The 17,263-nt window shown below is 44.1% G+C and overlaps 1 protein-coding gene across 1 annotated transcript in view; it reads right to left on the bottom strand.

The window, feature by feature from the left end:
* Nucleotides 1-17,263, bottom strand: part of NUP210 (nucleoporin 210) — a 462,103-nt gene that overhangs the window by 67,559 nt on the left and 377,281 nt on the right. The window contains exons 35-36 of the mRNA XM_069206618.1: nt 11,978-12,124; nt 422-672 (exon numbers count right to left, since the gene is read on the bottom strand). Coding sequence (XP_069062719.1) covers nt 422-672; nt 11,978-12,124 — 398 coding nt within the window. The remainder of the gene's footprint in view (nt 1-421; nt 673-11,977; nt 12,125-17,263) is intronic.

Genomic DNA, 17,263 nt, shown 5'->3' with positions numbered 1-17,263 from the left:
CATGATGAAGGGAATTGGAGGAAGAGGTGTCCATTAAGAAACCGTTTATTAAAAAAGACCCCCATCACCTGAATCAAAGGTTTTTGGGATATTTTGCAAGACTCCACATAGTGTTTTCCACTTTGGAAGAGACAAAGCAAAATAAAAAGCACTTTTATCTAGATTTCTGAATTTCTAGGAGCAAAAAATGGAGCTGTGGGAGTTTTTAATCAAGACAAATCAAACGTGAAAAAACATATTTACAATAAGGATTAAAGACAATAATGAAACACGCCTTTATCAGGTCAATGTTTTTCTTTTTACATTGCATTAAAAGAGAAATGGGATGCTATATTTATGTATAAAAGTTATGTACAGTTGTTATTGGTGAATGGTCATACAGGAGAATCAAGTGCACACATACTTTTAAAAACTCACTTACTTCTAGATTCTCAAGAATGTCCGTGGCTCCAAATATTTTTACATCAGAACTCATAAGATGATTACTTAAAACTATTTCAGCATGGTCAGCATAAAATCCTGGATTAAACGGGACATTAGCACTTATTTGCTGCCCTGAGAAAGAGCTGCCATGGAGTGAAGCGGTCACGAGCAGTGCAGTTTTACTCATGGTAAGATGTTTCAGTTGCTTGTCACTAAGTCTTTGCATCGATATGGAGCAGATATAATGACCTGAAATGGAGAACTTATCATCAAACGCCCAGTTTTCTAATGGTATCACATTAATTACATACACCAGCTCTCAAGTAAGGCACATGATCAAACTTTCAAACAACTCATTACATTACTATACACAGAAGTATGCAAGGCTATTGAAAATAGATGTGGTCCAAAAACATGTTATCATGAGTAACTGTATACACTGAAATATATTAGTAAAGTGCAAATGTGAAATTTGCTATTACCACAGGACAACGAAATGTGCATGAGAACAACAGGTAACTGCCTTACATTGCCTTTCAGAATGACTATGCACAGGGAAACAACTCTGCTTTTACTCATGAGGTCTCTTTGATGTGATTTTTCCAAACAGCGTGAATTTAACCTCTTGCATCAAAGGTTTGGTTAAATACTTAATTTTAAAATGAATATACATGGAAAAACACCATGGGATAAACCATATGCGCAGATGTGCAAAGTATAATATGCTATTGGTATGCACTGTTAAAAAACAGGAGGTGCAACATGATCCATTCACGGTTTGCGTCTCGTGAGATATTGGCCCTCCCACCACTCAACAATGGTGATAATCCACATAGAATTCTTTCATATGTGCAGAGTCTAATATCACAGCAGAAACTTTCCAAAAAGTGCTCTTTTTGCCTAGCTTGCATATGTAAAGTTTCAGGGATATCAATCATGTAGGGACCGAATAAAAAAATGGGGGAAGGTTCCAAAATGTTTTTTTCCCCATTCATTTTCCAATAGGAACTTTAGGCATAGCTACAGCTTAAAACTTTGAATGGAGTTACACAAAATTTTGCAGAAAGCTAGAAATGCTCAAAAACTTTATATCTAATGATAAGGATACAGAGACTCAGCGGATCCAGACAGATCTCAAACTGAAATCTGACTGGCTGCCACACCTGAACCAGGAAGTGGTGTCAGCCATCTTGGGACTCTGTTAAGATCCTAAAAAATGAAACAAAGGACAAGTAGGTAGGGTAGAAATAACCTTGCCGACTAGGATAGGTGGTGGTGGGGTTCCAGAGACCTGCCAGGGCCTAAAACCCTTTTCTTTTTAAAATATTTCTGTGGATACGCAGAGGATTGGTGAATCTGTGGAATTATTATTATTTTTTTTTTAAAGTGCAGCCTGCCACACTTGCTTGTTTTTTTATGCCCCCCCCACAGGTTGGCGAGGTCCCAGGTGCAAGAGATGGTTACTTCTGGCGGAGGGGGCACACATGGCCACCCCACCCCAGGCCAATTTCAGCCATTGGAACCCCATCCCCTGGGGCCGAGAGCAATTTTCAGGCAGTTTTTGCTACCGGGACCCTATCCTCTGGGGCCCAGCTGCATTTGTAAAGGGGGAGTGGAGCATGAGGCCCCCCTCCCAGGACAATTGAAGCCTTGAGGACCCATCACAGAGGCCTGCCACATTTAAAGTCCCCGGGGCCTGTGGCATGTTTTAAGTAGAGGAGAACATGCTGCCCCCACCCGAGCCTCTAGATGCCCCGGGCTGTGAATTCAAGAAAAAGGGACGGGGGCCGGCCGACCCACCTTCCCCAGCCATTAATGGCTCCAGTGACCCCATCCCCTGGGGCCAGCTCCAATGCTATCTCCTGGGGAACCAAGCCCCAGGACATACTGGTTTCTCTGCCCTCACTGGTGAAGGCAGGGAAACTTGTGTTTGCTCGAGCTTGGTGGTAGCATTTTCAAACCTCCTGCCAAGCATGAGCAAACACAGAGTCCGCTCCCAGTGGGTAGTAGCTCCAAAAGGGGTCTAGCTTACTGTCAGCAGTCTTTTCATCTGTTTCCCTGCCCACACATAAGGAGGCAGGGAAACAGATGAAAATATAGCTTCCATCCGCAGGGAGCAGCATTAGACGCTGCTCCCTCCCACTGGATGCGGTGAAGCCGGCTGGGGCCACAGGGGCCTTCGAGGTACTGTCCTTTAAATGTGATGGGGTCCCTGTGGCTGAAATTGGCCAGGGGAGGTGGGCTGCATACCTCGCCTCCCCTTAATATGATGCCAGGCCCCAGAAGATATGGTCCCAGGGGACAAAGTCTGCTTGGGGAGGGGGCCGCATGCCACCCTTCCCCTAATATTAAAGCCGGGTCCCGGGGGATGGGGTCCCCAGGGACGACACTGGCCCAGGAAGGGGGGGCTGCGTACCCCCTCTAACCTAATGATAATGCTGGGCACAGAAGAAAGGGGTGCCGGAGCATGCCCCCTCACCCTCAATCACACTGGGCCACAGGGGATGGGGTCCCCAAGGGAGATGGCCCAGGAAGGGAGTTGTGTGCCCCTTCTCTTGATCAATAACTCCAGGCCCTGGAAGATGGGGTCCCTGGGGCCATAATCAGCCAAGGAGGGGGGCCGCATGTCCCCCTTAAACATCACACTTCGCCCCAGGAGAAGGGGTCCCAGGGCCAAGTTCTTTCCCAACCAGCCAAAGCGCATAGCCAAAGGCTATGCACAGCATGGGGTTAGCTGCATGTGGAGGGATGGACGCAGGGCCTGGCCTAAGTCTGGGCCCTGCTGTCAACTCCCTGTCATGCGCAGAATTGAGTTTTCTGCATGTAGGGGTATGCCTCACACCCCCGCAATGCACAGTTTTGTCATTGATAATTTCACTGCAAATGCTGCAGTGATATCATCAGTGATATAATAGAAGATGTCATGAGTGATCTAATATGTGAAGGAATTAGCAATGCATGGTGAGGGTGCAAGTTATAGTTACCTTAGGTACTTGAGATAACTATTACAATAGCTGGTGATTTTTTTTTTTTTTTTTATTTTAGAACATACCTTTTTACTTAACATATCACCTAACTATAACAGTACATTTAACCCTTGGGTTTTTCCAGTGACACACATTTTTTTTTTTTTTTTTTTACACAGAGTTTTAGTCAAGGTGACTAGAGATGGGGAGTTTTCAGATGTTTGTCTCTTTATAACTTTGCACCCTTTGATGAATGTACGTGAATCTTTGCAGACCTGCTGCCTCCATTTCATATTAGGAGGACTGAAAGTTTCACAGCATTTGGTCAAGGGATTGCAAAGGAAAAAGGTGGTCACCAAATCTAATGCATTTTCCATAGATTTCCTTATTTCGCATAACACAAAAACCATCTTCTGGATTTTTAATGAAATTTGGCTGCTTTACAAATTGTGGGCGCAGATGATTCTGTGGGGTACTGTAGGTACGTACAGTAAGTCAATGTCAAGTTATAAGGTTTTACAACTTAGTAATATCTTGTAGCACAATATGACTTAAAGTAAAGGAAGTCCAAAAAATAAACTAGACTGCATATGTAACGCATACGTAATGCTTCAGAATTACTACATGAAAAGCAAATACACATTTATGGTCACATGATTATGTGAACCAATTAACAAATCCATAACAAATACAATAGATAGAAAGAAATCACATTAAATCTGATTGGCATTCTGTAGTTATGGTTAGTATTCCAAAAGATGGGCGTTCCTCCGATATTACTCCTCATAAATTTCCACCCATTTGACGAATCACCGCAAAACTTTCCAGACCTACAACATTTTCTACATTTTGAGATGATAGCTTTTTTGTGGTGAATCGTTGAGGGGCACAAAAGTAAAAGGGGGTACCTTAAAAAGTTTGTCTACAGATGTATTTTCCTTAGACTACTGTGTCTGATGTAGCATGAAAATGGCTGAATAGATTTACATACAATTTAGCAACATTATACATTATGGTGCAGAGAACATGGTTTTTGGGTACTGTAGTTAAGTAGGGAAAGTATTTTTTTAAGTTACAAGGCATTTAAACTTAGTGACATTGGTCACTGCAGTACTTTTGCAGAATTTAACTAAATGTTGTGAAATTACTGCAGAACATGTCCGTAAACTTCTATATGCTAATGACTCCCAGCTTATTATTCCTATTAATCAGCCATGGGAGGAGGTTGCAGATCGGTTTAGTAATTGTATGGTGGAAGTGAGTAAATGGATGAAGACCAATTGGCTAAAAATGAATGCCACCAAACTGAAGTTTTATGTTTTGGACCTGGAAAGAATTTATGGAACTCACGGTGGTGGCCCTCTGAATGTGGTAACTGCCCTGTGCCCACTACTGTTACTAGAAACCTAGGCATCTTGTTTGATGAACATCTGTCTTTTAAAAAACAGATTTATCATGTGGGAAACATCAGTTTATGGTCAATTAAAATGCTCAGAAAAATCTTCCCCTATCTGTTACATGAATGGAGAGTATCTGCTATCCTGGCATTGGTAATGTCCAAGATAGACTACTGTAATGCACTGTTCAGAATTCCGCTGTCAGAGCGGTTCTTAATCTCCCACGATGTATATCAGTTAGAGAGAGTCTTAGGAAATTACATTGGTTACCAGTGGCGCAGCGTATCCAGTTTAAGTCGCTCTGTCTTACTTTTAAGGCAGTTCATGGAATAGGACCACGGTACCTGACTTCCAGACTCCTCCTGCATGTACCGAAAAGAAGCTTGAGGTCTTCCCAAGCTCACTTGATTCAGGTCCCTCGCACACAAAGCCAAATGGGGAGACAAAGCTTTTACAGTAGCTGCAGCCAGAGGATGGAACTCTCTCCCACAGAATATTAGGCAAGAATCAGGTTATATGAAATTTAGGAAAATGGTGAAAACTTGGCTCTTTCCTCGTTAATTTTTTTGGTACATCAAGATCAGGGTCTTTGATTTAGTTTGTTTCAGTTTCTTCTATTGGATGTTTTTCTATCTTCATTATTTCTGTTATTTTTCTTACCCTCTGTCTATTTTTTACTACGTGCTTTCTTCCCAGCACTTCGATGCTCTTTGAGTAGGAACGCGCTTTATAAATCTCGAATTACATTACATAAATAATTTTCCTACCTAGTACCCTTTAAAAAAGTGTTAATTACCTATATCTAAGGCACTAGCACTGAACACAGCCAAAGTGTAGTAAAAACAATATGGCTGCCTTTTAATTCTCCAAAAACAGCCATTACGATATTCTGGCTTGTCTTTGCATGTACAACATTACACTGAATTCTACTCCACTATGCCTGTACACTCCACAGTCCAATTCTACACTCCACTCTATGCCTGTACACTCAAATATACAACACTTTACTGTACAATACAGCACTTCACTGTAATGTAGGAGACTCTACTCTAATTTATAACAGTTTTCTACCTATGCTATGCCTGAACACTCCACTCCATGCCACTCTACGAGAAACCCATATACTCTATTGAACTTTACTCCACACTAGGTTACACCACTCCACGCAACTCTACTCCACTGTACAAGACTTTACCTCACTCTATACTACTATGCAACAATCCACTTTATGCAGCTCCACTGTTTCTCACACTACTGTAGTCCATGCAACTCAACAACACTCTACTCCACTGCATGACACTCTGACCCTTTATTCCTGTCTATACCCCTTCACACCACTGTACAAAACAATACTCCACTCTACGATTCTCTAGTTCGCTATACGACACTGCACGCTACTTTGTATGCCACTGCACCCCACTTTACTCCACTCTACATCGCTGAATGCCGTTGTACTCTACATCACTTTCCAATACTGTATGACACCCCCATTCAACCCTCCTGTACAACACAATACTCCAATTTATGACCCATTACGCAACAGTATGCTATGCCACTCCATGCCACTGTAGTCTCCGATACACCACTCTCCTCTATGACACCTTACACTACCCCACTGCAGTGTACTAGAATGCATTATACTCCATTCTACTACACTGTATCCCACTCTACGCCACTGTACTATACTCCACTCTCTGCCACTCCACAGTCCAACAGCCTACTCCACTGTATACAACTCTGCACAACACTCTATGGCGCACTACACCTCTTTATACCTATCCACTCTACGCCCTGTACTACACTGTATAACACTGGACGGCAAGCTACCCAACTTCTTGCTATGATACGCCACGGCACTCCACGACACTCTACTCCACTGTACTTTACAACACTCCATTTGACTATACTCCACTCTATGGTACTCTACTTCACCCCACTCCGAAACATTATCCTCCTCCCTTTGACTGTCTAGGACACCTTACTATATGAAGGAGTGTGTAGCGAGGTCTGCTACTTATAATAATTTGAGGTGGTGGATAAATTGTAAATGAAATTTATAACAATAACTTTAAAATGTTTAATGTTTGTGTAGTTTAAACTTGGTTTGTATAGGGAAATACGTTTTCCCAACTCTAACTAAGCTTTAACCTTTGTTTTCTTAATTGAAAAAAAAACAAACCAATATATATATATATATATACACATATATATATATATACACACACACACACACACACACAATAACGACTATGCTTGTGTAAACAGGTGAACATCCACTTTGCATTTAAAAGCTGTTTTTTTAATGTCAAGTTCCACGCAGGTCTCCATCTCCAGGTGGTGAAAATATAAAGGGGCAGAATGGTCAAAGAAGTTGCATTTTCATAATGCAGTGTAAATCAGTTCAGTACTTTTTGAGAACTATATATGACAAAAACAGGAAATAAGTGGTTTTTAAATTATTAATCTAAGAAAGACTTCTGTATATCTCGGTCATTAACACATACAATTCTCAAAGTCGAGATGGCAAAGGTCCATGAACCCAGCTTCAGGTCCAGCTGCAGAGCCCGCATATTCCATCTGGCATATGTCACCAGCAGGATGCAAGAGGCCATGAGGCCCAGCAGCCTCAGAGTCTGTCTCACCTAAATCCAGGATAAAGGCAGAAACATTGGTAAAATACCCTGAATATCCTGGACTCTCCACTCGGGAGGATAGGCCCAAAACTGCACTGTGTCCAGAACAGCTCCGATGAAAGGGAGCAGCTGAGAGAGAGTCAGGTGTGACTTTGGCACGTATATAGTGAACTCTATCGAATGCAGAAGATCTGCTGTAGTCTGGAGGTGGGAGACAACAGCATGTCTTCTACAGCCAATAGTTGAGATAGGGGAAGACTGAAACCCATGACCTGTGCAGATGAGCTGCGACCACCGGCATCACTTTGGTGAACACCTGAGGGGCACTGAGAAGGCCAAAGGGGAGCATGGTGAATTGAAAGTACTCGTGACTTACCATGAACCGCAAGTGACATATTTAGGCAGGCCGGACGATAATATGGAAATAAGCGTCCTGCAAGTCCAATGCTACAATCCAGTCTACTGAGTCCATGGTATATAAGACCTGAGCCAGAGTGAACGGAGGTCGAGGATAGGGCAGAGGGCATTGTCCTTTGTGGACACCAGAAAGTAGTTGGAATAACAACCACAATCTACTTCTGGCACAGGGCCCCTCTCTATGGCTCCCTTTGCCAAGAGAGCCATAGCCTCCTCGTGGAGAAGTGCCAGGTGATCCTCCATCATACGATTATATGATGGTGGGAGGGGTAGTCTCGAAGGTGAGGGAGTAGCCCCTTCAGTCTATTTGCAAAACCCACCTGTCTGACGTGATGGTATTCCAATAGGGCCGGTGATGGCGAATCCTGCCTCCGTATGGTGCCCGGATTGGGGGGGGGGGGTGGGGTGAGGGGGGGAAGGGGGACCAGGTTAGGAAGGTTTGGAGGCTGCAACTGGAGGGGACACTGGATCACACTTCCTTGGCCTCCCAGGAGGTTAAACAGCATGCGCAGTAGCTGGCGGGGAATGGGCGTGGTTGGGAGCCCCTTCTATGGCTATGAAAGGGGCGAAAAGCAGACTGAGGGGGGCGAATGGCAGCAGTGAGGCAAAGGAACCCTGCCGTAGCCCGGGACTCATTAAAGCACTCGAGCACCAAGTCTGCTTTAGCCCCAAAAAAGACAGCTGCCATCAAAGGGCATGTCCATCAGAGTATATTGAACATCCCATGAAAAGCCAGAAGTCTATAACCAAGCATGACACCTCAGGCCACAGCAGAAGCAACCGATCTGCCCAGAGAGTCCGTCATATCTGGCCTAAGATCTGATTGTGAACTTGGCTGCATCTCTCCCATCAGCAACAGCCTGGGAGAGAATGGCCCGGGCCTCCTCCGGGACCTGTGGCAGCACTTGTGCGACTGTGTCCCATAAAGTATGGGTGTAGCAGCCCAAAAGGCATGCAGTGTTCACGGACCGCAATGCCAGCCAGGAGGCAGAAAAAAATTCTTCCCAAGGTGGTCCAGACTCTTCGATTCCCTATCCAGAGGAGAAGGGAACATGCCATGGGACGTTGAGGCTTGGATGACCAAGCTCTCAGGTGTTGGGTCTGGAAAGCTGAGTCGTTAGGCACAGGCCTATTAACCCTCTGTGCTGGGTTTGGATCAGACACCCGGCAGGACATCCAGGAGGGCTTCATTGAAGGGCAAGAGGGGTTCTGATGTGGAAGCCCCTGGCTGAAGCACCTCAGACAGGAGATTGGTCCAGACAGCCATCGCAGGTAGCTCGGGACCCAAGAACTCAGCCGCTCTGCGCACCACCATTCAGTAGGACGCAGACTCCTTCAAAGCCACGGTAGGGGGAGAAAGCATACCAGTATAAGGGGAGGTATCCAGACTGCTGGCTTCACCCAGTTCCTGAGACCAGTCGATAGGGTCTTCCAGGTGGAATTCTAAAGGGTCCACAGCAACCCCCTCCATACTCTCACCGAATTTGTCCCCCTAAGAATAATGGTTGGGATCCAATCTAGGGACCAATGTACCTGTCCAAATTGGAATCTGTGTTGAACGACGCTGCTCTGGCTCTGTGTCGAAGTCGACGATAAGTATAGAATCAAAGCCGCCCGCAGGCCCAGGCAGTGTCAGGAGCATCGACGTTGGAACCGTCATCAACGAAGGTCACAAGGGTTTGACCAACGCCGGTCTGGATCTGGAAGCGGATCCATGGGTGCACCTAAAGCTGCCGGTGTGGAACCCGAAGGGGCCCCTTACAATCCCACAGGGCCTGAAGGCTCCCTGAAATGGCTGGACTGCCCAAAAATGAGGAGCATGGCCTCCTAAAATTCCTTTAGGTGGGGGGGGGGGGCAGGGGGGTCTCCTGGAAACTCGGGGAGGTGCAGAGCCAATCCAAAAACAGGCTCCAAAGATGGAGGCCAAGAGCGAGGACACTCCTTCTCCTGCCTCGCCCAACTAACAGGGTGAAGCCAAAGAATGCTAGTGCTTCTTTGACAACTTCTTATCCTTAACTGAATGACCCGACAACTTGGAGTGGGACGAGGAGGAGTGGTGATGGCACCACAAGCGGTTTTGTAACCTTCCTCCGAACAAAACATGGAGCGATGCAAAGCCACATGCCAGGCCACGAGCAGCTTTAGGGACTGCTCCTTCTAAGCCTTCGGGTTCATGGCCCAGCAGCTGGAGCACGACTTCAGGACGTGGTCGTGCTCCAAGCACCACAAACACACCAGGTGCAGATCCGTCACAGACATCACGCAGTAGCAGGAGTCGCAGGGAGTGAAGCCAGTCTTACGAGATGACATTTTGACCAACCAGAAGCCACAAAAAAGTTTGACAAAGTCAAAAGTCCAGTCAAAAAGCAAGTGTAAGAGTTGCTCTCTCCAGATCTGCAGGTAGGTTGGCAAGGAAAGGAAAGAACTGATGTCAGTGCGCTGGGTGGCATTTATATATGACCCGTGACATCATATCTGGTGACCACGATGCAAACAACAGACGTGGAGTTGACCGACGCCACCTAACGGCGCACAAGGCTACTGCTCGAAGAAAAAACTGCTGATCCAGACTGACGCCTTGGGGAAATTCTAAGGTAAGTAATTTGCAACTAGAAGTCTCTATCAGATATTGTTTTACTCAGCATTCAGTATCACAGCATCTGACTATTGGGGTAATACTATGCCTCATGTCATCTGTACTGCACTTAACAGCAAGCTCAATCTGCACTACACATTTTTAGTTTCCCAGCACCTGTCTACAAGCTGTTTTTCTCTTTCCTGAACCTTGCATGAAGATTTCCCATTTTACTTCCATTTGCATCTATCAGCTTTGCCTCGACATACAGGTATAGAGAAACCAGAAACAAATTCTCTAAATACTCATGTCTCTGGTGTCCAGAAACAATGAAGGACCGCTTCAAGCTGAATTACATGCTCCTGGGACAAATAATGTCCCTAACTAGATTTGATGTAAGATTTTCTCAATATTCTCCAAAAGTGGTCCTTATAAATTTCTTGGTAATTTCTAAAAAAAGATAATAATTCCAATTGTTTTTAGTAAAACACTGGTTGTCTAAGCATTGATGCTGATGAGGGTTTGAGCTGCTGCAACTTGATATCATGACTAGCGAAATATGGTCTTGTTACATGGTTGCTCTAGTGGTATGGAGGGGCTATTTCCTGGCACACAAGGATACCAGCACATGGTAATGCAAAATAAAGTCAAGAGGCAAATGTGTGCCCCTCTGGTATCAACAATTTATCAGAAATAGAGCGATGATGGTGAGAGTGCCATGAAAGGGGGTGGCTAAATGACGTTTACAACAACCAAGTTTTGTACTTTTTTTTTTTTTTTAAAGAGTGCTCAACGAGGTTGTGAAGTTTTTCACCTTTTTGAAAACGATACCAGTACTGTGACACCAACCACATATCAGACATTTAAAGGTGTTCTTTAAAGTCCCTGAAGGTCATATATTGAGAGATGGAGCACAAAGGAGCCCAAGCTTTCAAAGTGGTGGGGATTTATCAAGTGGCATCCCTTATTCATCTCCTTTGTAAACAAGACTTCTTCCATTCATTTAGGATGAGGAACCATGCAAAGTTCCATTAAGTGGGCCTCTGCAAAGTGGGAACATGGCCCTGCCAGGCAATCAAAATCTTTTAAATCATGTAGTGCAAAAAAATTAGCTTTCATGTCAATACACATGAAGGTCAGGAAATTACCTTCTAAATACACTTTTAAAAGGAGGATCAGAATTATGACGGTACTAAAGTACCTAGATAGGCAGATCATTAATAAAAAGCTAGTAAATGGTTGGGACTGCATGAATTCTGGAATTCATAGTTTATTGAAGAGCATGACAAATGTGAAAGTAACTACTTATTTAAGTGACACTATTGCACAAGGTTTGACATCTACAGTATTCAAGTAAAATAAAAGAAGCTAAGAGTGAACCATATGATATTATATAAATAATAATTTGGCCAAAAAGTAAAATTTCCATATAAAAACCACACAAACTGTGAAAAGGCAACAAGGTGGTAAAATTATGAAGATGTTTCTACAAGAATGCTTCAAACCATACCCACATTCACACCACACAAAGTCATGCAGTTTATTCAAGATAATTGATCTTCTTACCGGATTCTGCATCAAAGCCAGGTTTTGTTGTAAAAATATCATGTGCCGGAAAATCAAATGGTTTGGCATTGAAACTAAGATGACAGCCAATACTGTCCTCTGGGTGCAGTTCTTCCAGGGCTTCAATCTGAACAGACGAGCACACTCCTTAAAATAAAGCAGAATATGGATTATAATTAATTTCTATTCTTCCATGGATATCACTGACAGCATAAAAACATGTAGGCAATCTTGTAGCTTTATATTGGCAATATTAATCGCCAATATTTTATTTTCAAAATGTGCTCTAGGTGGTGGATTTGTATGGTGGTAACATTTTTTTTTAATTGAGGCCAAAATTAGGATAAAACATGTCCTCCATGAAAGTGCAATCCAAACAGGTTATGAAATGAACTCTGTTTTTATTATTTCGCTTGGCTCCAGCAACCCACTTGGGAAAACACTATAAAATGGCCAGGACTACCTTTACCAGAATGCACTTTTCAACTCACTTTAGAGGACCACTGGGGCAGAACTGGTATTTATCAGAGTAATCAGGTGCCTGTAATTAAAACAAACCAACTGAGCAGCCATGCACTTGGTCTTTGAACAAGGGAGATGTCTGGAATGCTTTCAGCACGGACTACACCTACTGAGGTGAAACACTACAGACTACGTTTCTCTACTGATGAAAGGATGAACCCAGAAACACATGTCCAGAGATGAATGGAAATATAAGGCCAGGAATAATGAAAATGTCAAAAGAATTCACTGTAAGTTGCTGGCTTTGCTATAATCCCTAATACATAACCTATTGGGAGTGTGCTATCATAGAGGACAACCCTGGTGTGTGTGAATACATATATATATATATATATATATATATATATATATATATATATATATATATATACACATATACACACACATATACATATACACACACACATTCACTGATACAGACAAACCTTCGATTGACTAGCTCTTTTAAAATCAGTTTTTACCTACTACCCTCTACTCATTCCCATCCCACTAACTTGGATAAGTAAAAACATTGTCAAATATACTCAGATTCCACCCTTAACAGGACACCTGTGATGGGCAGGTCCAGGACTCGACCTTTTAACACAATTATGTCTGTGTGAAACCTGACCCTTCCCTTTCAGGTAGTGTTTTCTTCCGGCTCATATCTTGCATCTCTCTTCTAGTACATTGCCATTAGGTAAATGTAAATGAATCAGTCCAGTGGTTGTGTTAATGACAGGTTCATCTTTAGCAACCACCAAAAGTCCACAAGGACAGATATATTATCCATCCAATGCCAGCTGAGAAATATCATCTCCGCAGCACAGACCAGGCCAATGTATTTTTGTGAGTTGGGTTAGCTAATTAACCCAATGATTTCTGGTTGTTTAGCACAATTCCGGCATCACAAATTTGGGTCTGCTCCAGCGTACAAGCCCCCTCACCATGTTCCTAACTTTTATGCCTGCTGGACTTTAATTTTCCAATGCTCACAATTAATCTCACTTTGACTGTCTGTCTATTTTCAAAGTAATAGATTACCATTAGGTATAATGTAGTACACTGTTGTATTTTGGGTTTGATTAGTTAATAAATAATCAATTTCCAAATGTTAAAAAAAAAAAAAAAACATCTTCAGACTAACACTTCATTATGAGTGCCCTCTAAAAATCCCAGAACCCCCTCTGCCTTACTCCCCATATGTTGGGTCTCTGTTATTACAGAATTGGGAGGGGGGGGGGGAAGAGGAGTGATTGGTGGCCAGGGAGAATACCATGATTATTGTGCAGCACAGGGATAGCTTTAGGGTGGCATGCAAAAGTATTTCAATAGCAAACAAACATTAGGACCAGATCTCTGTACTGGGCTGAATATTTTATTTGACATTGTTCAGCGTTTCGTTCATCCCTTGTTCTTTTTGCGTTTGTCACCCTAAGTGGGAAGGGTATGCCCAGACATAGATCCCTTGCTCCCCACGCCACTGAAGACGAGCTAGCCTGACTGATGAAGAGGGATACCCTGAACCCGGTCCCAGGATGCTTGTTTCCAGTCCAACAGTTTGGAATTTGAACAATTTCAAGCATTCATCCCCAGTACAGAGATCTGGACCTAAATCCGTCATTTCTTTTGCTACCCATGCCATTCCAGTTTGGACCCAGCCATATGCAAATCAGTCTTGAACCTGCTTCCCATGGGAACAGTCCAGCCTGAACTGCCAAGCCAGGTCCGCCCTGGACAGAATTCAAACATCCTAGGACCGGTTTCAGGGTATCACCCTTCATCAGCCAGGCTAGCTTGAATCCAGTGGCGCAGCAAGCAAGGGGACCCACGTCTGGGCATTCCCTAGACACTTAGGACGCACAAGGCAATATCACAAAATAAAATGATGGACGGAGTGTTGAAACTTTTCAAACACTCAACCCCAGTCACAGATCTGGGTTTAATCCATTGTAATTTTGCCTGCCACGTCTAGACTGATTTGCATACGGCTGGGTCCAAACTTGCCGCTGGGGTGGCCTGGTGAGCAAAAGAATGGTGGATTAAACCCAGACCTGTGACTGAGGGTGAATGTTGCATTGTTCAGCATGCCGTCCATCATCTTTTTGTGTTGCTATATAACACTCTAGCCATTGGTCCAATCGCCTGCAGTTAACAATGGTACCTTCATTCTCTGAGGCGTAGACACTACACTTACTACTCAAACATAACCATAAATCCAAATGTTAAAATGCACACACACACAATATATGATTGAAAATCATTAAGAGCTCATACAGTAGAGCACTTACTTGGGAAAGTACTCCAAGAGTCTAATGCCTGTCTGTGACATCTAACTTTGGGGCAATCTTGTCAGCTACTAAGTAGCATCCTTAGGCATAGAGAAAATATTGCTCTATTTATTACATCACTCTGAGGTAAAACACAATGCTGCCATATTGTAAGTATGCAATGAGAACAACATCCACTGATTCAATATGCACACAAAAAATTATTATGACCCTGCATTGTAAGTGCAGCCAGCTAGGAGCCAGGGGAGGGAGGAAATTCCTGGAACTTCAGACAACTCTTATGGAAACTTCATCTACCTTTTGGAGCAGGGCCCAGTGTCAGGGCTCTCAGACCTGCTCCTCAGTTCACTACTGGAACTGCGGAAGGACGCTGCGGACTGCCTGCTGCTATGACCTGATGTGCATTCTGCCAGACTGCTGCTGTACCTGTAAGGACTGCATTGCTGCCTGGAGCCTGCCTTTATCCTTCAGAGGCCAGCCCTGCTGTAGAGCCCTGCAACTTCAGAAGTGGCTCCAAGGGCTAGTTTAGATTCCTCCCCGTTCAAAGACATAGGGACGTAACAGGCTCCCATCTTCCTTGAACCTGCACCTGGGTCCGGCTCGAGTGACTCTGAACCCTTGTGGTGCTAAAGGTGCCCAGGTGAACATTTTCTAAAACTGAGGACTTGCTATTTTGAACCTTAAAAATCCATAACTCCCATTCTACTAATTGGATTTTGATGGTTTGGGCGTAAAAAAAAAAAAAAGGTATACAATTTTTCTCTAGTTCTCTAAATTGGTTATGATTTTTACTATGTTTTCACTGTGTTGCCGTTTGCGTACTTCATAAATACTTAACACACTGCCTCCAAGTTTAGCCTGACTGCTTTTTGTGCCAAGCTACCCCGGGTTAAGTATAAATTAATTGACTTTTTGTGCTTCACCCTGAAAAAGGACTGTGGCTATTGCTTGATCAGGGCTCACACACCAGTCAGACAATGACCCAATTACTCACAGTGCTACAATGACCTGTTATGCTCGAGTGCTGTAGTGGGAGGGGAACACCTCATTGTAAGGGTGGTGTTTTCGGGAGGTGGGGCACTTGCAGGACACGGAGAGGTTCCATTTTGGAGAGAGGTGCACTCTAGTGCTCCAATGCCATCAGCAGGAGGAGACTCCTCTCCTTTATCTGAATGACTGCAGTGCGTATGCATCACTGGCGCACTGAAGGCACACCTAAGGCGAACCCGTCTGTGCCCATCTGCGTACCGACCACCATGCCGGTTTTACAGCAGAAGGTAGGATAAGAAGGTCGTTCACTGCTTTTGAACCTAAGGGTTTCAGAGGTAGTCACCAAATCTTTGTTGTCCATTTTTACTAGACTGTGTTGGTCCCATTTCTCGCGGCAATTGTAACTATAGCTTACACCCCTTGTACCTAGAGCTCTGTAGCTTATCAGACTCTAATGAAAACCAGAGAGAATTTAAGGCTGCCCTGATTAACGTTCATTCCATACATAAAAATGCTTTAGACATATTCAATTTGCTAAAAGAGGAGAGGCTGGACACGCTTTTTGTGACGGGAACCTGGATGAAGGAGGCCTTCTGCTCTGATTTGCAGCTCACCACCCCTGAGGACTATGGGTGTGTTCACTTGGATAGGACGGGGAAAAGAGGGGGAGGAATTGCTATTATACATAAAAGGATTTTTCACTGTAAAACATTTAAACTTGAGATGTTAGGAGCAGAAGCTCTGGGTTTTAGCATCTCTGTTGAAGGACCGCACTCCTTCTCAGGAATCTTGGTTTACCAGCCCCCAAAATATGCAGGTGATTTTATTGGTTCCCTGGATTAGGCTTTAGCTGCCAAATGTTTGGCTTATGCCAATTTCACTATTCTGTGTGATTTCAATATTCATTTGGATAAGAGAGAGGACCCTATGTCCAATCGCCTGGTGGATACTTTGGCCATTCAATTTAGTCTGAGCCATTATAGGCCCTACTCATAGGGCTGGACATGCCATTGATCAGGGGCGGCTCCCTCCGTTAGGGTGGAGGAGCGTTGCCCCCACCACCACCACCCCAGCAGCAGCAAAACTTTTACATGAAAATTATAATAAACTGTGTTTATTATCGTTTTCACGTAAAGTGGCAGGGCCACAGGAGTGACCAGAAGTGAGGGCGAGTGCACAGCACTTCCCCGCACAGCACATGTGTGTGTTTGGCCGGCCAAACACACATGCACAGTAGGCTCTCTCCAGCCCAGCAACCCAGTTATCAGGCTGGAGAGACCATGCACAGTCTCTCAGTCTGCCTGGACGTGCCCTGGCTGGGTGCTACCAGCCAATCCAGACGCTGCTCTGAGCAACGTCAGGATTGGCTGCAGGGCTTGGAGCCTGTGCCTGCAGCGATGAAGGAGAGGAGACGGAGGAGCAGGGCAGACCGGCAACGTGCAGGTAAGTGTTTTATAAAAAGATTAATGTAATGCTTAATGCAACCCCCACCCACTTGCCGTCC

Source organism: Pleurodeles waltl, chromosome 9 (genome assembly GCF_031143425.1).
Source record: "Pleurodeles waltl isolate 20211129_DDA chromosome 9, aPleWal1.hap1.20221129, whole genome shotgun sequence".
Lineage (NCBI taxonomy): Eukaryota > Metazoa > Chordata > Amphibia > Caudata > Salamandridae > Pleurodeles > Pleurodeles waltl.
This window is presented reverse-complemented; position numbering and strand designations above follow the sequence as displayed.